Here is a 26,306-nt window from a genome sequence, read left to right as displayed (position 1 = left end):
TTGTGGTGATGGATGGCACAATTTTGTGACTATACTAAAAGCCACTGAATTGCACACTGGGTGTACAATTGTCCAATGGGTGAATTGTATAGTATTTGAATTATGAATCAATGAAATTGTTTTTTAAAAAAAGCTTGATGGTGCATATCTGTATAGACTGAAATATGTGACTGAGCAACCATTCTGGATATGGGAATGCCCCTTACTAGTGATTCCATTTTCCAGATCTGCATTTTGCCACCTTAATTCTTGTAGTCCAGATGAAGATGCTGCTGCTAGAAGAGTGACAAATTCTGATGTCACAGCAGCCAGCACTGTGACCTTTCGTGGCTTCCAGAGGTGAGGCCACATGCACATGGCACCCCACAGACACAGAGCTCCAGGTATCAAAAGTGATTTGGAGGAAACTTTAAAAAGAGTGATTTGGGGGTGAGGGTAAGGGATGAGAACTGAGCTCTTTTGTGGTCCTGGCACCTTGGCTATTAAGAAGCATCTAAGGGAGCAGATGTACCTCAAGCACTTGGGCACCCACCTCCCACATGGGAGGTCCCAGGTTCGGTTCCTGGTGCCTCCTAAAGAAGACGAGGAGATGCAACGAGCTGATGCAATGAGCAGATAAAACAAGCAGGGAGCGGATGTGGCTCAAATAGTTGGGTACTCATGTCCCACGTGGGAGGTCCCAATTCGATTCCCAATGCCCCCTAAAGAAAACGAGCAGACATAGCGAGCACATAATGAACAGATAGACGAGGGAGGCATCTCAGGGGCGGGGGAGGGGGGGGTAGTTTCTAAGCCAGAAAAAATATCTAGGGTTTATTTTTAAGATATAAATATCACTTTTTAAAAATGAACCCAACCTCAACAGACAAATAACAAGGGGTTGAATCAGTAATCAAAAACCTCCCAAGAAAGGAAAACTCAGGACCAGATGGCTTCAGTGGTGAATTTTACCAAACATTGAAAGATGTATTAATACCAATCCTTCTCAAATTCTTCCAAAAAACTGAAGAGGAGGGACTACTCCTATGGAAGACTGAGTTAAACATCTCAGAAAAAAATACATTAACCCACATTCCTGTGAGTGTGAGCCCAATGTAATTAGGATCTTTAAGAGATGTTAGACGGGGAAGCGGATTTGGCTCAATGGCAGAGCATCTGCCTACCACATGGGAGTTCCAGGGTTCGAATCCGGGGCCTCCCGACCTGTGTGGTGAGCTGCCCCTTGCGCAGTGCTGATGCGTGCAAGGAGTGCCGTGCCACACAGGGGTGTCCCCCACATAGGGGAGCCCCACGCACAAGAAGTAAGCCCAGTAAGCAGAGCCGCCGCACGCGAAAAAAGTTCAGCCTGCCCAGGAGTGGCACCGCACACACGGAGAGCTGATGCAGCAAGATGATGCAACAAAAAGAGAAACAGATTCCCGGTGACACTGACAAGAATATAAGCAGACACAGAAGAACACACAGCAAATCGACACAGAGCGCTGACAACTGGGGAGGGGGGGGTGAAATAAATAAAAATAAATAAATCTCTAAAAAAAAGAAAAAAAAAGAAAAAAAAGAGATGCTATGTGTAGTTAAGGTATGACCAAAATGAATCAGGATGGGTCTTAATCCCATTACTGGAAGACTTCTGAAGAGAAAGCTACGGGGAGGAGTCAGAAGCTGGAAGTCCATGCAACAAAAAGAGCAAGGAGAGGATATCATCATGGGATGGGAAATCCAACGAACCCAAGGATTGCCAGCAGTCAGAATGCTACTAATCCTGGGAGTAAGCAAACCTTTAGCCTCTGCAACCAAGAGCCAATAAATTTCTGTTGTTAAGCCAACCCATTCTGTGGTATTTGTCATAACAGATGGGAAACTAAGACAATCTTCTGATTCATTCTATGAGGCCAGCATCACTCAAATACCAAAGCCAAATGAAGATATAACACAAAAATTACACATCATTTTTCCTAATGGATATAGATGCAAAAATTCAAAGCAAAATACTAGCAAACTGAATCCAACAGCACATTAAAAGGATTATAGACCATGACCAAGTGGGATTTATCTCAGGAATTCAATGGTACTTCAACATAATATAATCAATCAATGTAATATAACACATTACAAGACAAGGCAGGAAAAACTCACATGACCATCTCAATGGATGCAGAAAAGACACGTGAGAAAATCTCACATCCTTTCTTAATTAAAATCCTCAGAAAACTAGGAATAGATGGGAACTTCCTCGACATGATAAAGGGAATATATGGGAAAAAATACAGATAACATCATACTCAATGGTGAAATATTGAAAGCTTCCCCCCAAATTTAGGAATAAAACAATGATGTCAACATTCACCACCAATATTCAACTTTGTACTGCAAGTTCAGCCCAGAGCAACTGGGCAAGAAAAAGAAAAGGCATTAAAATTGGAAAGAAAGAAGTAAGATTATCCTCATTTGCAGATGATGTGATCCTGCATATAGAAACACTGAAGAATCTACAAGAAAGCTGCTAGAGCTAATAAAGGAATTCAGCAAGGTGGCAAAGTACAAGATCATCACATAAAAATCAGTGGTGTTTCCATTGAATGAGCAATCTGAAAAGGAAATTAAAAAATAATTCTATTTACAATAAAACCAAAAGAATTAAATATCTAGGAATAAATTTAAACAAGGATGTAAAGATTTGTATAGGACAAAGACAAACTATAAATCATTGCTGAAAGAAATTAAAGAAGACCTAAATAAATGGAAAGACAACTTCTGCTCATGGATTGGAAGATTAATATCATTAAGATGTCAATACCATCCAAAGTGATTAACAGATTCAATTCAATTGCAATCAAAATTCCAAGAGCCTTCTTTATGGAAATAGAAATATCAATCATCAAATTCATATGGAAGGGCAAGAGACCCTGAATAGACAAAATCATCTAGCAAAAGAAAATATAAATTGGAGGATTCACACTTCCCACGTTCAAAACTTACAGTAGGGAAGTGGATGTGGTTCAAGCAACTGGGCTCCCGCCTACCACATGGGAGGTCTGGGTTCAGTTCCCAGTGCCTCCTGCAGAAGGCAAGCTGGCACAACAGGCAGACGCAATGAGCTGACACAACAAAGAGACAGAAAGAGGAAAGACAATGAGAGACAAAACAAGCCAGGGAGCTGAGGTGGCTCAAGTGATTAAGTGCCTCTCTCCCACATGGGAGTTCCCAGGTTCTGTTCCTGGTGCCTCCTAAAGAGAAGATAAGCAGACACAGAGAGCACACAGCAAATGTACACAGAGAGTAGACAGCGACCACAAAAAATGAGGGGACAGGAAATTAATTAATTAATTAATTAATCTTTTTAAAAAACTTACAGTAAAAAATGTTCAAAAGTTACAGTAGTTATTAATGAAACCGTAAGGTAATGACAGAAGGACAGAGATATAGACCAATGGAATAGATTTGAGAGTTTAAAAATAAACCCTCACATCTAAGATAAATTGATTTTTGACAAAGTTATCAAGTCCACTCAATGGAGAAAAAATAGTCTCTTTTATGCTGGTAAAAACAGACTCCTACCTCACACCAAACACAAAAATTAATTCAAAATGATCAAGGACCTAAATATAAGAGCTAAAACCATTAAACTCTTAGAAGAAAACCTAGGGACAAATCTTCATGACCTTGGGTTCAGCAATGAATTCTTAGAAATGACACCAAAAGCATGAGTAACAAAAGACACAATAGATAAATGTGACTTCATCAAAATTTAAAAACTTCTGGGCATCAAAGGACAACATCAATAATATGAAAAGATAACCTACAGACTGGTAGAAAATTCGTAAAAACCATACATCAGATAAGGGTTTAACACCTAGAATATATAAAGAATATATAAATAACTCAAGAACAAAAAGATAAAAACCCAGTTAAAAAATAGGCAAAGAACTTAAATAAACATTTCTTCAAAGAAGATATGCAAATGACCAAGAAGCACATAAAAAGATGCCCAATGTCATTAGTCATAAGGGAAACAGAAATCAATACCACAATGAGATACCACTTCACACTCACTAGAACGGCTATTATTTTTAAAATAAGTAAATAAATAAATAAATGAAAATAAGTGCTGGCAAGAATGTGGAGAAATAAGAACTCTTGTACATTGTTGGTAGGAATGTACAGTGGTGCAGCTGCTGTGGAAAGTTTGATGGTTCCTCAAAAAGTTAAATATAGAATTACCACATGACCAGGCAATCCCATTTCTAGAGATATAACTCAAAGAATAAAAAGCAGGGACTCAAACAGATAATTGTACACCAATGTTCACAGCAGCATTATTCACAATTGCCAAGATGTTGTGGATTCAACCCAAGTGCCCCTCAACTGATGAATGAATGAACAAAATGTGCTATATTCACACAATGGAAAATAAGCCACACACAAAAAGACAGATATTGTATGATTTCAGTTATATGAAACACCTAGAATATTCAAATTCAGAGAGACAGAAAGTAGATCTCAGGTTATTAGGGGCCGATGGTAGGGTGAGAGGACATGGGGAAGTTAATGATTAATGGGTACAGTTTTTTTTTGGGGTGATGAAAAAGTTCTGGTAATGAATGATGGTGATGGTAGCATAACTTTGTTAATGTAATTAATACCACTGAACTATATACTTAAAAGTGGTTAAAACGGGACATTTTATGTTGTATATATGCTACCCCAATAAATATTAAAAAAAAAAAAAAAAGAATCCCAAATCTGCTTCTTAATACCTCATAATGAGGTCCCAGGTTCCATCCCCAGTAACTCCATTAAAAAAAAAAAAAAAAAAAACACATAATGAGGGAGTCAGTATTTTTAAACTGAGAGTTTGGAAACTGCTAGAACAGATGTTTTATGAATTCAGGTGTGAATTAAAGACTGTGAATTAAGCAAACGTATGGTTCAACAGGCCATGGAGAAAGAGGGTGAAAACTAAAACCAGCCCAGGGGAAAAAGTAAATGATGATATGTTCACTTGTCTGAAGCAATGCAGGAAATGCCAACTGAACAAGAGGATGCTGAGGGAACGAAATACCAAGGTCGACTTAAGAGGATTAACAACCCAAAACGTTTTCCATATGCATTTCCATATGCATGCTCCCCTTTCCTTCACCAGGAGATTCTGAAAAGCCATGCCTTGTCCTTGTAGAAACAGGCAAAGAGGGGGATTAAAGGCTCTGAAGGACAGAACCAGGAATGAGTGGACAAATGTTCCTGAACTCCCTCCTCCCTCTGCTGACCAGGAGAAGGCTCAGCTGAGACTGTAGTGGCTCTCGGGCCCATTTTCTCCAAAGATCAAGTCCCAACTTAAAATTTGAAAACATAAGGAAGTTCTAAAGAGACATCATGTTCCAATCAGCTGCAAATTATTTATTCTCCTTATAGCTAACTGAGTTTAAAACAAGTTTTTAAAAAGGATCAATGAATTGGGGAAGACAAGAAAAAAAATGTCAGCTCTGCTTTGCCAATAGCTTTGTCAGTGGCTTTTGTGTAACCCTGGGGATCTTGTAATAAATGGAATGAGAATCCCTAAGACCAAAAGCGATTGCTGAGAATGGCAGCCAAGTGCTGAGATGAGAGCATTCTCCTAAGTAAAAAGCCCCTCCGAGTGCACAGGTATTTGCTGACATTATGAAAAGCGATTATGTCTCTGTAAAGAGACTTGTTCATCTATTTTCTCTTTTAGGGAAAAAGAAACCTGCCCTTATACTCAAATGCTTGAATTTTCCCTACGTTTCCCTCCCTTCCCTGAACCTACAAATCGGGACGTCAACTCCCATACTTCTCTCCTGAGTAGACCCGGGCTCTCCGAGTGAGGGTGTAGGTTTTCGTGTTTGCTCCTTTCCGGAGAGGATCGTCCAGAGGTGACTGGCATGGTGGGTCCTCCAGAGGGTTCCAGTAGCTCTGCTCGCACATGCCCCGCAACAAGATCTCCGCCAACTGCCTGGCTATTGTCTGGGAATACAAAGGAGGAAAGGCACAGCCGTGAAGCTATTTTGTATTATTCATTCGTTTGTTCTTTCATTCATTCGTTCGTTCAGTAAATACATGTCAATCCCATTACTTTGTGCTAGGTACTATTCCAAGCCTTAGAATTAAAGATTTTTACATCTGTGGTAAAAATTACATCAGTTTATGACAAAAAAGAAAACATACACTAAGATAACTTTTTTTTAAGTTCACACACTTTTTAAAATGCCACCCTGCCTCACCTACCCTCTGGAACACTAACCATGTTTTATACCTGAACCAACTGAAACTTTTAGCTCAGCTCTTTTCTAAGAGCTCGTATAAATAATGAGTGCACTGCAGTATTTTCATCACCTCCTAACTGATGTCCACATAAGCCCAAACCTGGCAAAAAGCCAGTACTCAACCTAGATGATGTCACCCTCTTCACAAACGATGAGATGTTCACTGTAGATTTTTATTTATTTTAGTGTTTAAAGAAGCTTTCGATTACATAAGTGTTACATAAAAACAGGGGATTCCCATATGCCCCGCCCCTGCCCTGCCCCCACTTTCCCAGACTGTCCTCCTTGGAGCGCCAAGGGCCAGCCCTACTGCCATCCTCGCCCTCAGAGCGCCCTGGGCTCCCAGCCCCAGAGCTCCCAGTGGCCTTTGCAGCGGAGAAGGCAAAGTGGGGCTGTGGCTGCTGATGGAGAAAGAGCTTTCTTCAAAGCTGGGTGGGATCTTCTCACACTGAAAAACCAGAGCTATCAGGATCTTGTCTTCCAGAAGTGGATGCAGATTAATATATCTTTCAAAACCCTCGGTAACTCCACTCTCAAAAACACTACCCCATATTTGGGGGGAAGGGATGCTGGTAGCATGTACTAAGGCATATTTTGTTGACTGATGCGTATCAGTTCATTTACTTCATAATTTTCTAATGACAGAGAAGAGGAGAAGTTTCAAAAAAATCCTCTAAAAGGAAAAATCCCATAGAGGGTTTTTTTGGAGTAATGAAAATGTTCTGAAACAGACAGAGCTGATGACAGCACATGTCTGTAATGAAATTGAGAGCCACTGAGGGTACACTTTGGATGAATTGTGTAATACAGGGGACCGTAGAACACAGTGCACCCATGGTGAATGATGGACTGCGGTTAACTGTACAAATATGAGTACATTCTTTCATGAACTATAACAAATATACTATACTAATACATGGTGTTAAAAATAGGATGGTTTGCGGAAGTGGACTTGGCCCGGTGGTCAGGGCGTCCGTCTATCACGTGGGAGGTCCGTGGTTCAAACCCCGGGCCTCCTTGACCCTTGTGGAGCTGGCCAACACACAGTGCTGATGCGTGCAAGGAGTGCCGTGCCACACAGGGGTGTCCCCACATAGGGGAGCCCCACGTGCAAGGAATGCACCCCGTAAGGAGAGCCACCCAGCACGAAAGAAAGTGCAGCCTGCCCAGGAATGATGCCGCACACACAGAGAGCTGACACAACAAGATGACGCAACAAAAAGAGACACAGATTCCCGTGCTGCTGACAACAACAGAAGCGGACAAAGAACGCGCAGCAAATAGACACAGAGAACAGACAACTGGGGCGGGGAAGGGGAGAGAAAAAAAAAATAGGGTGGTTTGTAGGACTAATATAAGCTATGGACTGCAGATAGCAGAAATATGATGATGTTCTTTCATCAACTGTAACAAATGTGTCACAACAATGTCAGGTGTTGGTGGTGGGGCAATGTTTGGGAATCCTGCATGGTATGCATGATTGTTTTGTAAACTCAAACTTCTTAAAAATTATGTTTTTTTTAAATCCTCTGGAAACAAAAGAACTGAGCCTCAAGGATAATCCACGCTACCCCACGATCAGCAGATATAACACAATTAAACTTCAACCAGAAGGTTCTTCCACCAGGTTTCAGCACTATCTGGAAGATGGAGACAAAAAAAAAAAAAAATGCTGATCTTCCCTGAGAATAAGACTCTTTAAATAAATATGTGCCAGAGAGAATTCTGCTAGGCTTTCATTTGTGTGAAATCTCTCAAAACACCACAAGGAAAATTAAATGCAACCAAATCACTAGCTTAGTGGTTACTGATAACCAAGGGATAAAGGTATATTTTTTATTACTTCTAAGTAAGACCTACTAACTTTAAATGTTCATAAAAATGTGAAATTAAATGCACTCCTATATCCCCAACCATGCCATCTGTAAAGATCTTATAAGAACACAATTTTCAGGACCTAAAGTTTCTTAACTCTTTTCTGAAACCTTCCATTGTAGTTTCATTTTTATTTCTTTTCAGTCATATGAGAAAATGGCTTCTGCTGAATTTCACCTGGCAAAAATAACCTCCACTTACTATAGCTGGGAATAAAATTTAAAAGAAGGAAAAATGAAGGGGGAGTTTTACTTTCTGGATATATCTATGAGGGAGGGATTCTAAAGTTTCTTCCCTAAACATTTGCCTGTCCACTACTAGACATCTCCCACCAGATCACACATTCCCTCAGGGTATTAGCCTTCCAGAGAGATTGTTTCAAGTGAGGTTTTGAGGTGATAGCATATTTTAAAGGGAACACCTCATCTGTACACTTTGGATCATGAAGGATGCTTGGTTCTGCCCAGTGAAAGTTCAAAGAAGATCAGAAAAAGAGATAAATGGGAGAAATTACCAGAAAGATCACTAATAACCTGTGATACCTTTTATCTTTTATACTTCAGCTACATTCAGCTTATAGTATAAATACTTAAAAATTGTTGGTGACTATCAAATAAATTCAGAATTAAAAGGCAAAAGGGAAGGAAATGGGCCTGAAAGAAGGCCTGGATGATCAGGTATACAAATTTGGGTATTCAATGCAACTTTTTTTTTTTTCCAGTTTTTTTTTTTTGTAAGTTGTGGTAAAATTCATTTAACATAAAATATACCATTTTAACTATTTTAAAGTGTACAATTCAGTGGCATTTGGTACAAACACGGTGTTGTACAATCATTGTAATATCTAGTTCCAGAACATTTCCCCAAAAGGGAATGCTGCCCCCTCTAAGCAGTCGCCTCTGACCATTCCCCTCTCCCCAGCCCCTGGCAACCACTAACCTGCTTCTGTCTCTGGGGACTTGTCTTTTCTGAACATTTCATACATGAGTTATACAATATGTGGCCTGTGTCTTTCTTCTTTCACAGAGCATAAGGTTTTCAAGTTTTATCTGTGTTGTCACCTGTATCAGAACTTCTTTCCTTTTTATGGCTGAATAATATTCCGTTGCATGACTACAGCACATTTTGTTTATCCATTCACTGGTTGAAGGACATTCGGGTTATTTCCACCTTATTGGCTACTGTGAATAGTGCTGCAATGAACATTTTTGTATAAGCTTTTGTTTGAACATCTGTTTTCAATTATTTGCAGTATATACTAAAGAGTGGTAATTGCTTTAAATGTACTTTTAAACCCTTCTCTGCTATGGTCTCATACCAGATAGAGATTACAAGGCAACTTTTCCATATCTTAAATTTGCAATTATCAACTAATCTAAAAAGAATCCTACAGTTATTAAGGCTAACGGAACACTCTCTTATAAATAGCATTAGCTGCAGAAGCTTTCTGATGTCTAGTATAAACCAGGACATCAGTGAATAGGATCCAGGTAGTGCTTTTCAACTACAGTGAGTACATTTTTTCAAAGTTCCTCAGGTAATTCTGATGCACACCTTTGGCTAAGCACTCCAAGAATTAGAAACTATTTCTTTAGGCCCCTTGAAGATCATTAACTAAGCCAAAGGCAGACTTGCGCTTCAAGTGTGACACAGCATGGAAAGTATCCCTCCCAATGTTGAATACTAACCGGGTAATGGCCGAGCATGCCCACGGGCAGCTCTGGTCTCCTGGACTTTCTTTAAGAGCCCCTTCACTGTCCTTCCCAGAAATGAAAAAATTGAAGAGATCTTAATCCCTTCCTTCCTCATACATCTCTATTCAGAATTCTACTTCACAGGATTTTTAAAAGTTAAAATACACTGATTTGACTACCACAAACTTTAAACAATATTGGAAGATATTCTCTAATTTGGAAAAATAACACTGAAGTAAGCAGCAGGCAGTTCCTCTTAGAGTCTCTGGTGTACCACACCTTTTGTGAGGAAAAACTATTAATTCCCTTAATGATATATATATTTTTGAGTATCTACAATATGAACAAATGCTCCACATTTAAGGAATTTGGAAAGATTGGTTTTTACATTTGCTTTCAAAACAGTTATAACCCTTGCCTACTTCATCAGTTATATTCCTGTGCTTCAAAATCTTGGAAGGAGCTGTTCATACTGACCAGTTGAGAAGCATTATAGAATATTGGGAGTAGATCAACTTGAGAGGAAAGACATTTGGCAATAATTTTATCCAAGGAGAGGAGGCAAGATGGCGGCTGAGTGAACTTCCCGGTTACTAGCTCCTGGAGGGAATCGGCTGGGAGGCGTCGGAGACTCTTTGGGACCGGGCTGTTTCGGGATTTTTCCTGGTCCCAAGGTGTTTGGACATCGATTTGGAGGGAAGGTAACAGAGAGGATCCGTCTGTGAAATATACACGGAGATCCCAGCTACGTGTGGAGGATTCCCTCCTTGGGTAGGCAGAGCCGAGGCAGCTAGCACCGCGCCGAGCCCCGGCGGGCGGCGGCCAGGGTAGCCTAGCTGGACCACGGTGGGCAGCGGGCGGGGGATCCGAGCCACGCCGCGGGGGGCGGCGGGCGGGAGAGCCGAGCCGCGCTGTGCCGCGGCGGGCGGCGGGCGAGGGAGCCAAGCCCAGCCGAGCTGCGGCGGGCGGCGGGCGGGAGAGCCAAGCCGCGCTGTGCCCCGGCGGGCGGCAGGCAAGGGAGCCGAGCCCAGCCTAGCCTAGCCGCGCCGCGGCGGGTGGCGGGCGGGGAAGCCGAGCCCAGCCGAGCACAGCTGAGCCGCGGAGGGCGAGGGGGCCAAGCCCAGCCGAGCTCAGTCGAGCCCAGCCGCGCCGTGGAGGGCGGCGAGCGGGAGAGCCGAGTCGCGCTGCGCCGCGGCGGGTGGCGGGCAGGGAAGCCGAGCCCAGCCAGGCCCAGCCGAGCCCAGCCGAGCTGCGGCAGGCGAGGGAGCCGAGCCCAGACGAGCTTGGCCAAACCCAGCCGCGCCGCACCGGGCGGGAGAGTCGAGCCGCGCTGCGCCGCGGCGGGTGGCGGGCGGGAAAGCCGAGCCCAGCCGAGCCGCGACGGGCGGGGGACCCGAGCCCAGCCGAGCCTAGCCAAGCCCAGCCAAGCCGCGGAGGGCGGGGGACCGGAGCCCAGCCGAGCCCAGCCGAGCCCAGCCGAGCCTGGCGGCGGGGTTTCTGTTCTTTGTTCTTTGTTTTTTGTTTTTTTTTTAATTTTATTTTATTTTATTTTTGTTGTTGTTGTTGTTTTTTTTAATCCTCTCTTTCCTGTCCCCATTATTCTTCTTATACTATTTTATCTTAACAGTACAATAGGTCCTACAGGAAATACCTCACATTTGCTGGATTTCCTCACCCTCCACTGCCTCATTTCTCTGTGAATAGATTTAACCTATCTACAATATCCCCTTTCCCCTACAACTTGATATCCTCCACCATCTGCTATCTCTCCTATATTCCATCTCCCTTTCTTTGATCCACAAACTGTCTAACTCTTAATTTCTAATACCTTTGTTTAGTTTTCCATCTGGTATTCGTCCCTGAAACTATTACCTTTCTTTTCTCTTTCCCTCTCTCACGAAAACAATAGCCTCTTAGTACGTACCACATTCCTCCCATATTCAGTCGTCTACCTCATTATAGGTACTTTCCTACTACTATAACTCTACACAATTTACATGATCTAACCTCCATCCTCCCAGAACTCATATTGTTGCTTTGTTAACATATATCACCAATACTACTTCACACTTTTTCCTCCCTTACACAATTGCCTTTCCCCAGCACTAATACTTTCCTTTAAAGTGAGCTTAACTAGCAATAAGAAATTGGAATAAGAAGAACAAAGTGACAAAGAGAAGATATAACACTTACGCAAAAACAACAGCTAATTAATCTCCAAGACTAGACAAAGAAGCTAAGGAACTGATTAAACCCGTCAAGAAAAAATGTTGACAAGACAGCAACAAAAATCTACAAACAAAACCAGTAATCAGGAAAACATGGCTGAATCCAATCAGGAAGGGGGGCAGGACTTCGCACAAGCAATGAAAGATCTCAGAACATTTATCACCGACAAATTTGATGAAGTAATGAAAGACGTTAACAGCATGAAGACAACACTTGGAGGGGAAATTGCAGACATGCGCAAAAAAATAACAGATATGATGGAAATGAACACCACAATTCAAGAAATCAAAAATACACTTGCAGCAAATATCAGCAGACTAGAAGAGGCAGAGCAGAGAATTAGTGATGTGGAAGACAGTGCATTGGAAATCAAACAGATAGTAGAAGTGGTCAATAAAAAGGTAGAAAAAATCCAGATAGGACTTAGGGACCTGAATGATAACGCAAAACGCTCAAACATACGTATTATAGGCATTCCAGAAGGAGAAGAGAAGGGAAAGGGGTCAGAAGGAGTGTTGCAGGAAATAATGAATGAAAACTTCCCAAATCTACTGAAAGAGACAGATGTACATATCCAAGAAGCACAGCGCACTCCACTGGTCATAAACCCCAACAGGCCCACCCCAAGACATATACTTGTCAAATTATCCAATGCTCAAGACAAAGAAAAAATTCTAAAAGCAGCAAGAGAAAAGAAAACCATCACATACAAGGGAAACTCCATAAGATTAAATGCTGATTTCTCATCTGAAACGATGGAGGCAAGAAGGCAGTGGTATGATATAGTCAAGGTACTAAAGGAAAAAAATTTCCAACCAAGAATACTCTATCCAGCTAAACTAGCATTCAAAAATGATGGAGAGTTCAAAATATTCACAGATAAACAGAAACTGAAAGAGTATATCAACAAGAAACCTCCCCTTCAAGAAATTCTTAAGGGAGTTCTGCAGGAAGAAAGGAAAAAACAGGACAGTCAGAGATGGAGGAGAGTGTAAAAGCAACAAGAAAGACAAAAATAGAAGGGGAAAATAAAATAATACAAACAAAATATAACAAACACAAATCCAACCAAAATATGGCTACCATAAATAACTCTCTAAACGTAATAACACTGAATGTCAACGGACTAAACTCACCTATCAAAAGATTCAGACTGGGACACTGGATAAGGAAATACGACCCATCTATATGCTGCCTACAAGAGACACATCTTAGACCCAGAGACTCATGGAGGTTGAAAGTGAATGGCTGGAAAACAATCATACAAGCAAACAACAACCAAAAAAAGGCAGAAGTAGCTATATTAATATCAGACAAAATAGACTTTAAATGTGAAACAATTGTGAGAGACAAAGAAGGATACTATATTTTAGTGAAAGGGACAATCTGTCAAGAAGATCGAACAATCATAAATATTTATGCTCCTAACAAGGGCGCCTCTAAATATGTGAGGCAAACGCTGGAAAAACTAAGTGAAAGAATAGATGCATCTACAATTATAGTGGGGGATTTTAATACACCACTATCAACTCTGGACAGAACATCTCAAAAGAGAATCACTAAAGAAACAAAACATTTGAACAGTATATTAGAAGAGCTGGATCTAATAGACATATATAGATCATTACACCCAAACACAGCAGGATATACATTTTTCTCAAGCGCACATGGAACATTCTCCAAGATTGACCATATGCTAGGCCACAAAGAAAGGCTTAATGAATTCAGAAAGATCGAAATCATACAAAACAATATCTCTGACCACAGTGGAGTGAAGCTGGAAATTTGCAAGGGACAGAGACCCAGACTCCACACGACAATTTGGAAATTAAACAGCACACTCTTAGAAAAACAGTGGGTCAAAGAGGAAATCTCAAAAGAAATCAATGACTACCTTGAAACAAATGATAATGATAACACAACATACCAAAATTTATGGGATGCAGCAAAAGCGGTACTGAGAGGGAAATTTATAGCCATAAATTCATATATCAAAAAAGAAGAAAGAGCAAAAATTGGAGAACTAACTGCACTTTTGACGGAATTAGAAAAACAACAACAAAGTAACCCAATAGGAAGAAGAAGGAAGGAAATAACAAAGATAAGAGCAGAACTAAATGAAATAGAAAATAAGAAAGCACTTGAAAAAATAAACAAGACCAAGAGCTGGTTTTTTGAGAAGATCAACAAAATTGACAAACCTTTAGCGAGACTAACAAAGAAAAAAAGAGAAAAGATGCAAATACACAAAATAAGAAATGAGAAAGGTGATATCACCACTGACCCCACAGAAATAAAGACTATCATAAGAGGATACTTTGAAAAACTATATTCCAACAAAAATGACAATTTAGAGGAAATCGACAAATTCCTAGAAACTCATAAGCAGCCCATACTGACGAAAGAAGAAATTGATGATCTTAACAAACCAATCACAAGCAAAGAGATAGAATCAGTCATTAAAAATCTCCCAACTAAGAAGAGCCCAGGGCCAGACGGCTTCACAGGTGAATTCTACAAAACATTCCAGAAAGAACTAACACCAATCCTGTTGAAACTATTCCAAAAAATCGAAACAGAAGGAACACTGCCTAATTCCTTCTATGATGCCAACATTACCCTAGTACCAAAGCCAAACAAAGACACCACAAGAAAGGAAAATTACAGACCAATTTCTCTAATGAACCTAGATGCAAAAATACTTAACAAAATACTTGCTAATCGTATTCAACAACACATTAAACAAATTATACACCATGACCAAGTGGGATTTATTCCAGGTATGCAAGGATGGTTCAACATAAGAAAATCAATCAATGTAATACACCATATAAACAGATTGAGAGAAAAAAACCACATGATTATATCTATAGATGCAGAAAAGGCATTTGACAAAATACAGCACCCCTTCCTGATAAAAACACTCCAAAAGATCGGAATACAAGGAAACTTTTTGAACATGATAAAGAGTATATATGAAAAACCGAAAGCCAACATTGTTTACAATGGCGAAATCCTGAAATCCTTCCCTCTAAACTCAGGAACAAGACAAGGATGCCCATTGTCTCCGCTCCTATTTAACATTGTCTTGGAAGTACTTGCTCGAGCACTGAGACAAGAACCAGATATAAAAGGCATTCATATTGGAAGGGAAGAAGTCAAAATTTCATTATTTGCAGATGACATGATCCTATATATAGAAAACCCTGAGAGATCTACAACAAAGCTCCTAGAACTCATAAATGAGTTTAGCAAAGTCGCAGGTTATAAGATCAATGCGCAAAAATCAGTAGCATTTCTGTACACCAATAATGAGCAAGATCAGGAGGAAATCAAGAAACAAATACCATTCACAATAGTAAATAAAAAAATCAAATACTTAGGAATAAATTTAACTAAAGAGGTAAAAAACTTATACATCGAGAACTATACAAGATTGTTCAAGGAAATCAAAGAAGACCTAAATAAATGGAAGAATATTCCCTGTTCATGGATAGGAAGACTGAATATTATTAAGATGTCTATCCTACCAAAACTGATCTACACATTCAATGCAATCCCAATAAAAATCAACACAGCCTTCTTTAAGGAACTAGAAAAACTAACTATGAAATTTATTTGGAATAGAAAGAGGCCCCGAATAGCCAAAGACATATTGAAAAAGAAAAATGAAATAGGAGGAATCACACTTCCTGACTTCAAAACATACTACAAAGCTACAGTAGTGAAAACAGCATGGTACTGGCATAAGGAGAGACACACAGACCAATGGAATCGAATTGAAAGTTCAGATATAGAACCTCATGTATATAGCCATATAATATTCGATAAAGCCACCAAACCCTCTCAACTGGGAGAGAATGGCCTATTCAACAAATGGTGCCTGGAGAACTGGATAGCCATATGTAGAAGAATGAAAGAGGATTACCATCTCACACCTTATACAAAGATCAACTCAAGATGGATCAAAGACCTAAATATAAGAGCCAAGACCATAAAGACCTTAGAAAGCAGTGTAGAGAAACATCTACAGGACCTTGTAATAGGAAATGGCTTCATGAATATCACACCAAAAGCACGAGCAGCAAAAGAACAAATAGATAAATGGGACTACCTCAAAATTAAAGCCTTCTGCACCTCAAAGGAGTTTGTCAAGAAAGTAAAAAGGGAACCCACACAATGGGAGAAAATATTTGGCAACCATATATCTGATAAGAGACTTATAATTTGCATATATAAAGAACTCATATATCTTGAAAACAAAAAGATAAACAACCCATTTAAAAAATGGGAAAAAGACTTAAACAGACACTTCTCCAAAGAAGAAATACAAATGGCTAAAAAGCACATGAAAAAATGCTCGAAATCTCTAGCTATCAGGGAAATGCAAATCAAAACTACAATGAGATGCCATCTTACTCCCATAAGATTGGCAGCCATGAAAAAAACAGTAGAATACAAATGCTGGAGAGGATGTGAAGAAAGGGGAACATTCATCCATTGCTGGTGGGAATGCAGAAGGATCCAACCATTCTGGAGGACAGTTTCGCGGTTTCTCAAAAAATTATCCATAGATTTGCCATATGACCCAGCAATACCACTGCTGGGTATATACCCATCAGATCTGAAAACAAGGACACAAACCGATATATGTACACCAATGTTCATAGCAGCATTGTTCACTATCGCCAAAAGTTGGAATCAATCCAAATGTCCATCAACAGATGAGTGGATCAATAAAATGTGGTATATACACACAATGGAATACTACTCAGCTGTAAGAACCAATACACTACAATCGCATGTGATAACATGGATGAACCTTGAGAATCTTATGTTGAGTGAAGCAACCCAGGCATTGAAGGACAAATACTATATGACCTCAATGATATGAAATAAGTTAACTGCCTCAGAGAGCTAGAGTCTGGAAAAGTGGCTTACAGGAAATCGGGGGGTGGAGGAAGGATGTGAGTTAATGTCTGCAGGGGTGGAATCTGTGATGAGCTGGTGGTAAGTATGAGCACAAAGAAGGGACAAAATGGGGGCAAGGGGTTACCTTCGGGTAGGGTTTTCTGGGTTTGAGGGGGGCTGGGGATGGGAAGAGGGGTAATATTGTCCAAGAAATAGGTGGGAGGGAGGGGCAAAATACGAATATGGGAGAGTGTCAGAAGTTCGTTGAGAACTAAATGTTGAGTAAAACGTATCAAAGTATAAGTAGGAGGGTTACCTGGTTAGGACGCTCAGGGGGTATGGTCTGATGCGTGACGGACTCCGGAGGGAATAGCTGAAGGCTCATTTTGCCAAGGTGGGTTCTACCATTGGGTGGGGTGGACCCATATCCTGGGGAAGACTAATGCCGCCGAATAGAGAGAACTGTATCTCTCGTGAGAAAGGACGGTTCCCAGGGTATTAGATTGGCAGGCGTTGTGGGCCCTAAGGGGAGGGGAAAATGGATGTGGAATGGATGGAACAAAGGTAAATAAGGGGGCAAAAGAGGAGTTATGTGAGAGTACACGAGGATGAATATAAAACAGCTAATATTACACCAAAAACATATAGGGGATGACAGACTAATAATGAAAACCATAAGACAAAACATAGGATAACTAAAAAATTTAGAAAACTGTACAGCCTAAAATATGGACCACATAGTAAACACAAATGTCACCTTGTTTGAAAACTATAGTGTTGGAATCTGTACATCAGTTTCAGGAAATATGATATGAATAAGTTAAAAGATTATTGCTGTGCAAGGGAAAAGGTTTTATGGTGGATCTGGGGAAATACTGTATATTGTATATATGAATTTCAGTGATCTAAGACTCTTCTGAAGCTGACATTATGTTGGGATTCACTTTACGGGAAGTTTTGGATCACAGAGTGGTTCAACAATGGCAGCGGAGGAATACTGATATGGGATGTTATTGACAGGATATATATGGTTGACAGGGAGTTATACAGGGCATATGCCCAGGGAATATGGTAATGTCTATATATACTCATAGTGGAAACAAAAACAACAGCTGGGGGGGTACTGGGCTCCTGGCCGGGGGGTCACTGTTGTGGGCCCTGGGAGAGCAGCGGCAATCCTCCAGGTGCAACGGCAAGAACCAGGAAGGAAGGAGGGCCCAACAGTGGGCTCGTGATACTAATGGTTACACTTTTGAGCCTATACACCTGCAATAAGAACAAGGCCTAGAGTAGCATTGTGCCTGGGGGTTTCCTCCTGACAGCCTTCATGTTACTCAAATGTGGCCACTCTCACAGCCAAACTCAGCGTGTAGATGCGATGCATTCCCCCCAGCGTGGGACACGACACCCGGGGATGAGCCTCCCTGGCACCGAGGGATCACTACCACATACCAGCTGAAGAAGCAACTATAAAATGACCTTGAATTAAAGATTCAATGCGGAACAGCAGAATATACCTGTCTACATATAATAACATGACTTCGGGAAGCTGTTTGACCTAATGTAAGGGGGAAATGGAAAGGAGAAATGAGATTATAAGGCTGTGAGTCTCTAAAAAAGAGTCTGGAGGTTGTCAGAAGGAATACCCCTATGTACAACTGAACAGAGTCTAAGAGACAGATAAGGTAGATACAACCCCAGGTATTGGTTCTTTTGAGGGATAAAGAGACCCACGGGTTCTATGGTCATGGCAGAAGGGGTTCACTGCCATGACAGATAGCCCTTCTTTGGACCTGGTGTTTCTGCGTGATGGAATTGGACTCAGAGGGGATCTCTTTTCACAAGACTTGCATGCTACTTTATTGGAATTGTAGTCGGTGCTGGGTTTAAGATATATGTAGGGGATTTGAATCTCTGGACTGATAATATGACACCCAGGCCCAGAGCCTCAACAGACTTCAGCTCCTACACTTTGATTTATTGGACTTACTCCACTCAGCTAACATGGAGTTGAAGAAGGTCAACCACCACAACATGGAGCCTAGAGTGTCTACAACTGGAAGCGGGAGGAGTGCATCCAGTACCCATATGGAATCTAAGCCCTCACTTGACATAGATGTGCAATGGACACAACCAATCCAATGTCCACAGAGAAAATGTGGAATGGGTGTGGGAACGGTAGCCATGGTGGCTGCTGGGTGTGGGGAACAGGAGGAAGAGATGAGATGTGGAGGCGTTTTCAGGACATGGAGTTGTCCTGGATAGTGCTTCACGGACAATTACGGGACATTATAGATCCCCCCAGGGCCCACTGGATGGAACGTGAGAGAGTCTGGGCTATGATGTGGACCATTGACTATGGGGTGCAGTGATGCTCAGAGATGAACTTACCAGGTGCAATGGATGTGTCATGATGATGGGAGAGAGTGTTGCTGTGGGGGGAGTGGGGGGCGGGGGCGGTGGGGTTGAATGGGACCTCATATTTTTCATAATGTAATTTAAAAAAATAAATAAATAATTTAAAAAAATAATAATAATAATTTTATCCAACTTTTCCAGGCTTTTTTTCCCTTAAAGAACCCAATAAATCAAAAAGTTCTATTTGGATGTCTTAAGGCACCTATAAATCATGTTGATGTATAAATAAATATCTAAGAAGAAATAAATTCTTGGTGCAGTGTGTGTGTGTTGTGTGTGTACAAAGTAGTTCTTCCCATACATGTAGGATTTATTCTACAGTTAAGCCATCTGGCCCTACAAGTTGAATGTCCATATCCTAAAACTCTGGAGACGCCAAAATGCCACAGCTTCATTTAGAAACCCTCTCTTGTGACAGGAATCTCTTAGCCTTATCCCAGTGAATATTTTCCCACAGCATTTAAAGGACTAGTGACAAATGGAGGTCAATGGCAAGGATGACAAAAGACAAAAGAAATTACAATGTCACATGGGGTTGCTGCACTGATCATAACATGTGGCACTTGCAATGGCTCCTAGGTAGCACCAGACCTTCACTCAAACACCTAATAGCTACAGCTCATTAATAAACCTTATGATAGGAAAGTGGAAGGATTAGAAAGATGAGAGAAAGCAAGCTGCTGATCAACCAGTTAATCTAACTAGCTTTATTCGTATTTCTATGTTTTACTGTCAATATAATTATTCAAACAGCTGGGTACTCCTTGAGGTCAAATCTGCTTTGCTCTATCTGGGATTTGGAATGAATCACTAGCATGCAACCAACAGTTTCACCACATTGTCATCCCAGGAGGGCCTTACAGGATGCATTCTTATGTTTCAAGAGAGAGCACTGCCAATAAACACATAAAAAGATGCTCAACATCATTAGCCATCAGGGAAATGCAAATCATAACCACAAAGAAATACCACTTCACACCCATTAGAATGGCTGTAGTTAAAAAGTCATACAACTACAAGTGTTGGCAAAGATATGGAAAAACTAGAACCCTCATAACTGCTGGTGGGAATGTAAAATGGTACGGCTTTTGTGGAAGAAGATTAAAGACAGAGTTACCATATGACACAGCAATTCCACTTCTGGGTATATACCCAAGAGAAATGAAAACACATGTCCACCCAAAAGCTTTTACAGGAATTTTCATACAGCAATATTCACAATAGCCAAAAGGAGGAAACCACCCAGATCCCATCAATAGATGACTCGACAAACCAAATGGTATATCCAAACAATGGCCTATTATGCAGCAACTGGATTGCTGGAGACAATTGCAGCACTTCAGGAATGACGTCCTAATGCGGACCACAGCGTGGATGTCCCTTGAAAACACGATGCTAAGTGAAAAGCCAGGCACAACGGGCTGCAAATTGTATGATTCCATTTATGTGAAATGTCCAGAATAGGCAAATCCATGGAGACAGAAAATAGATTAGGGGTTGTCTAGGCCAGGAGACAGGGAAGTGGACTGCTAAGGAGTACAGGGTTTCTTTTTGGGGTGACAAAAATGTTCTGAAATTAAATACTGGTGACGGTTGCATAACTTATGAATATACAAAAACCACTGAATTGTACACTTCGAATGGGTGAATTCATATAGTTTGTGAATTATATCTGTGCTCTGGCCACGTCATCAGTCACACTTACCATTCGCAGGTTTTGAGTTGTCCTCGTCTCGACGGCTCTGAGAATCTCTCTAAATCTCCCGACTCCTCTTGTCAAGTTCCTGTGTACACCAGAATTTGACAAGGTTTCTATGTGGTGTGCATTAATATTAAATATTTTATGTACATATTTCAATGCATTTTACCTAGATAAAAGCTAGACTATATAAACAATTATTCTGTGCATGTCTATCAGTCTCTAGTCAACTCTAAAAAATGTGACCTAGGCTTATGTGCTTTCTATCCACAATCAACATTTCTCAAGAAAATAAAAACCTGAAAATCAGTTCTGAGGCAAACATACACAAGCACGCCCACAAACACACACACACAAAAGCCCAAGATGCAAGAGTCTATCTTCAGGCTAACCTTTCAATGGCTCTGCTTATTTCCTGCTCGGCTGAGTGGCACTGAAATCTATCTTTTCATTTAAAAGGTGGGTGGCAGTACCAGGCCAAAAGGGTACAGGAATATCAGCACAGCATGTAGTATGAGTAAAGGCTTCTTGTAACTTGCAATTTATATGGGGAAAACAAAGATAAAAGGGTCTGAAAAATGGGGGAGCTCCACCAAGCAACCACTCCACATCTTTCAGAACATAAATTACTGCCCAATAAATCCATCAAACCAACCCTCCTCCAAATCCTGCACTGACAAAAAGAAGCCGAGGGTCAAAGGCCGCTTCTGGGAGCCAGGATGCGATGGACTGGAACCTGGGGCTGCTGACTAACCAGAAGGCAGCTCATCTCACCTGGATTACACACCCCACCAGGTATGCCCGGGGACATAGTTCACACAAGCACAAATCATTTTTTAGCCACATCCTGGTCAATAGATCTGGACTCCACTTGTTGTCCTCCCTGAAAACTGTGCCTGGCCTGTTCAGCTGGGAACACTTCCCAGACGGTTCCTTTACATTGAGTGCTGCCACCACCTATGACATACTCAATGATATTTATAACCTGCTCATTAGAACACATCTCATCTTTCCAAAACGCCAAGGAGCAGGTCAGCCGGTGCAAACCTGTCAGCCAGGCTCTGCAAGCCCGTGGCAGATGCTCTAGGCATTTGGCTCTCTACTTGGATGACATTTTAAATCATGCAAAGGTACTAAATCAAACTGAATGTGGGTTCTGTAAGTTACAAGCACTTGCAAGGGCTATTAATTCATATCTTATACCTACATGACATCCCAGGACTCTCATTCACAAGAACAGCCCCGGCACTTTAAGATAAGGGTTTATTGGCACAGGAATATAAATACTCCCATAGTCCTCTCACCCACACATATCAGATGATATCAGATCAGAAGCTTTATGGCAGCATAAAAAGAGAAGCTTGTGCTTAGGACGCTGAGCAGTGCTAAAGGAAATCTAACAGGGACATGAATAAGAATTAGGTAACAGGCCCTGGGACATGCAATCGACTCTGTTTTCCCCTTCATTTGTTTTTATGGCACCCGCGTTCACAGGCAACAAAACACATTTGCTTTGGACTAAAGCTCCATTCTCTTGTGAACAAAATACATTTGCTTTGGACTAAAGCTCCATTCTCTTAAGTAACGTAAGGGAAGGAAATTGCTACAGCTCAAAAAGAGATGGGTATGATACATGGGAGTCTAATTGTATTTCAGAATTACTGAACCTCATGAGACTAAGGCAACATAACTGGAGACCCTGGTTGACAGGGTTGCTTTACCAGGATGAAAATTAAGCCTTGAATAGCAGTATGAAATCTTAAATTCTATAATCTAGGGAAGCCTACAAGATAGGACTTGGTCATTTCTGAATGGCTTTTGTGTCCTTCTGGCCGAATGAGCCACCTATACAGTTACAGAAGCACAGACAGAATTTTCTAGCTATAAATGATTCAAGACCATCTAGTACATTATGATCCAAAAGTGAAAAGGCTTGTCTAGGATCACAAAACTAGTGAGAGGGCGAGCTGGCAGCTTTCTAGCTTACTCAGTCATCTTCCTGGCAAAAGAAATCTAAGCTCTAAAATTGAAGTGTAACTCTAGAGGAAGGAACAATATATGAATCCAACAGCTCAGTCTATAATCTTGTACTATTAATATCACTTGATTAATATACACAACATCTATCATGACCACAGCTAACAAGATACCTCAGCTATGGTTCAACACTGGAAAGAAAATTAGTCAGCCCGGGTGAAGAAGTCCAGGGTCCGAGGGTCATGCTCTCAGCTGCCTTAGACGACAAATGCTAGAGAAATCCAGCTCCTCCCGGGGAGAGGAGGGGGGAATAGTCGCTCCCGTGCAGGACCGACGCCCTCTGGTGGAGGCACGGGGGAAGCCGCCGTGACTGAAGAGACGCCTCGCATGATGGGGCACATTTTCCCAATGAAGCTTTGAAGCAAAAACATGTTTTCCTCAAATTGTTTCTGGAGAGAGCTTAGCATTCAGAATCGAATTCTCTCTCAACTTGGAAAGAACACTGCTGGTAAACAAAGGATCCCCAGTAAACAGAATGGAGAAGGCCTGAGCCTCTGACCTACTCGAATGTGGCACCATCAAAGGCCAACGCTGAGGCTGGCCTCGTCCCACCACGGAGCCACCTGACAGCTGTGGTCGGTAGGGCCTGGAGAGAAAAGATTTCTCATTTCAAATATGAGAATGGGAAATCATTGCCCCTAATACAAAAACACAATTCTCACCAAACCCTATACCATTCGTACTTTTTTAATCACATAATTTTATTCCACAGATCTCTTCCACTTTCACTACAATAGCAGAAAAATTAATTTTCTCCCAAGTTAGATCTTGATAACCACGATAAAAAAGAGCAAAAAAGAGGAATTAGCATGTAAGAATTTCATTCTAACAGCTATGAAATACCACAGTGGGGGAAATAAAATCCACGTAACTGTCTTCATGTCTATAAGCTATTAATTCATTCTTAAAATTTTGAGAGCCACTAAATATCTAGAATGAACTGTTGTTTAAAAAGTCTACCCCAAAATGAAGACAAGAAAGCCAGGAAATTTCTCCGTTTTTTTAGGGTTTCCACGGACCCTTGACATTATGTCATCTATTCCATTTCAGTACTCTTGACTGAGAGAGTACAATCATGTCAGAATTCATTATGGGAAACTATTTCTCCAAACGCATGCTCTTGCCAACCCTCAAGCAGTGGGCCCTTCGGCGCTGTTGGAACATGGTGCCCACCTCCTGTACCCTGCTTCAGTAAACTTCCTGGACTGGGTGTGTGTCCATCCCTATGGAAGGTTCCCAGCAGCTCATACCAAGGAGAAAGGACCTGCAAGACTTTGAGCACCAGTTGGTTGTGCAGCCTACAGGGAAGCAAAACCCTGCCTTCACTCACCAATATCACTGCCAGTCCCCAACCCATCAGGGGAAGCCTCAGACCGGCAACCCACAGCCTTGGTTCTTGCTCGAACTCAAGGGACCTAGTGCTCTGCCTCTGGCAGCAAAGCCCACCCTTTTCTCAAGCATACATTTTGCTCCTCCCATGACCGAAGTCCTGTTTTTTCTTCTTTCTTCTCTCTTCTATCTGGTTTTCCATCCTTCTTCTGCCCATCTTCCTTCCAGGTCTTGCTGTCTGCTCGACCTTATGCCAATGCACAGCATGACTTCCTGGGGTTGCGTGGCCCCCACAATCCATCAGGACACGCTGGGAGGGTGCTGAGTCACCAGCCCTGGGCCAGCCCTGGTGACCCTCATTCTCACGACAAGCTCCCATCCCCCCGCAGCAGCAACAGCACTCTTCAAGGCTGGCTTCTGAAATCTACATTCTCACCTTCAAGCTTCTAGCCACGCCTGGGTCCCTCCTGTTCTGTTTTGTGACTCTGAACAATAGTCTCGTTCTATAATACTATCAGCTACACCTCCATACTATCAAACCAGGAGAGAACGGTTTGGCGGAACAAGCCAAGGCTGTTCAAGACTAGATAAAGGAAAACCAAGGCTGGGGGAGAACTCGGGGACTGGAGAACCATGTCCCCTCGTGAGGGAGGGCTATTTTAATGCCACACTCAATACATTTTTTTAATCCCCCCACCCCTTGCGGCTTTTTGCTTGCTGTCTGCTTTCTGTGTCCATTCGTTGTGCGTTCTTCTGTGTCAGTATTTTATTTTAATTTATTTATTCCCCTCCCCCTCGCGGCTTGCTTGCTGTCTGCTCTCTGTGTCCATTCGCTGCGCGATCTGCGATTTTTTTTTTTTGCTTGTCTCCCTTTTTGTGGCGTCACCTTGCCAAGTCAGCTCTCTGTGGCGTTCGCGGGCCAGTGGCACTCCATGGTACCCAGGCCAGCGGCTCTCCACGGCATGCGGGCCAGCTTTGCCTTCACAAGGAGGCCCCAGGACATGAACCCAGGGCCTCCTATATGGTAGACGGGAGCCCAACTGATTGAGCCATGGCCGCTTCCCTCAATATATTTTTGTTATTATTTTTCCTTTCATTTCTTGGGGTTAGGGTGGGAAGAAACAATTCCTCCCCTTAACATGTCCTTTCAAATTTATGAACTCAAAGTTGGGTCCAGGCCACCAATACACTTAGATTCAGTATCAGCTGTCACTGTCATGTGAACTCGAAGTTGTAATGTGATTCAAACACTTTTTATAGTGGATGTCAAATTCCTACCTAACAAGGGAAAAGGTAACCCTGTTAAGAGTATGTTCAATATTTTTTTCTTTCTCTAAAGATGAATTACAGAACAAATTAACACAATAGATCTTTTAGAGCTAAGAAATCATTTGGCTTTCTCCTTCCTCTCTCTTATTTTTCCTCTAAAAGTCCATGAAAAGTCTCAAGGTCAATTAGTTCTTTCAGAAACTCTTAAACAGTTAAGTTATTTCAACAATGATCGACCATTATAGTGGATCCCAGGCAAGTCCCAGGACACCGCTCCAACCTCATGGAGCTTGGATAGCTGCACATCTCCCTGTGGGCAGAGGTCTTTTGTTCACTGACATATCCCAAGCCCCTAGAATAGAGCCTAGGATATAGGAAGCGCTCAGTAAACACCTATTGGATGAATGAAATTCACAACTATTGCAAGCTGTATGAACCAAGACCAACACGGGGATCCATTTTCTGCCTGTTGCATGCCCTTTCTTTCTCACTGAGCCTGAACAGGCGAGCACAAAGCACAGCGCTCTCTGAAGTAGAACCTGCCCCCTGTGGCACTGTGGCACA

At 41.6% G+C, this 26,306-nt stretch overlaps 1 protein-coding gene across 7 annotated transcripts in view; it reads right to left on the bottom strand.

Moving 5' to 3' along the window:
• The window catches only part of TTC7B (tetratricopeptide repeat domain 7B), a 304,943-nt gene that overhangs the window by 167,527 nt on the left and 111,110 nt on the right, over positions 1 to 26,306 (bottom strand). For all 7 annotated transcript variants that reach the window (XM_058292461.2, XM_058292482.1, XM_058292458.1 and 4 more), the window contains 2 exons: positions 21,114 to 21,192; positions 5,810 to 5,982 (listed from right to left, as the gene is read on the bottom strand). In XM_058292461.2, the coding sequence (XP_058148444.1) occupies positions 5,810 to 5,982; positions 21,114 to 21,192 (252 nt within the window). The remainder of the gene's footprint in view (positions 1 to 5,809; positions 5,983 to 21,113; positions 21,193 to 26,306) is intronic.

Source organism: Dasypus novemcinctus, chromosome 3, assembly GCF_030445035.2.
Source record: "Dasypus novemcinctus isolate mDasNov1 chromosome 3, mDasNov1.1.hap2, whole genome shotgun sequence".
Lineage (NCBI taxonomy): Eukaryota > Metazoa > Chordata > Mammalia > Cingulata > Dasypodidae > Dasypus > Dasypus novemcinctus.
Note: the sequence above shows the minus strand (reverse complement) of the source record. Positions and strands in the feature narration are given on the sequence as shown.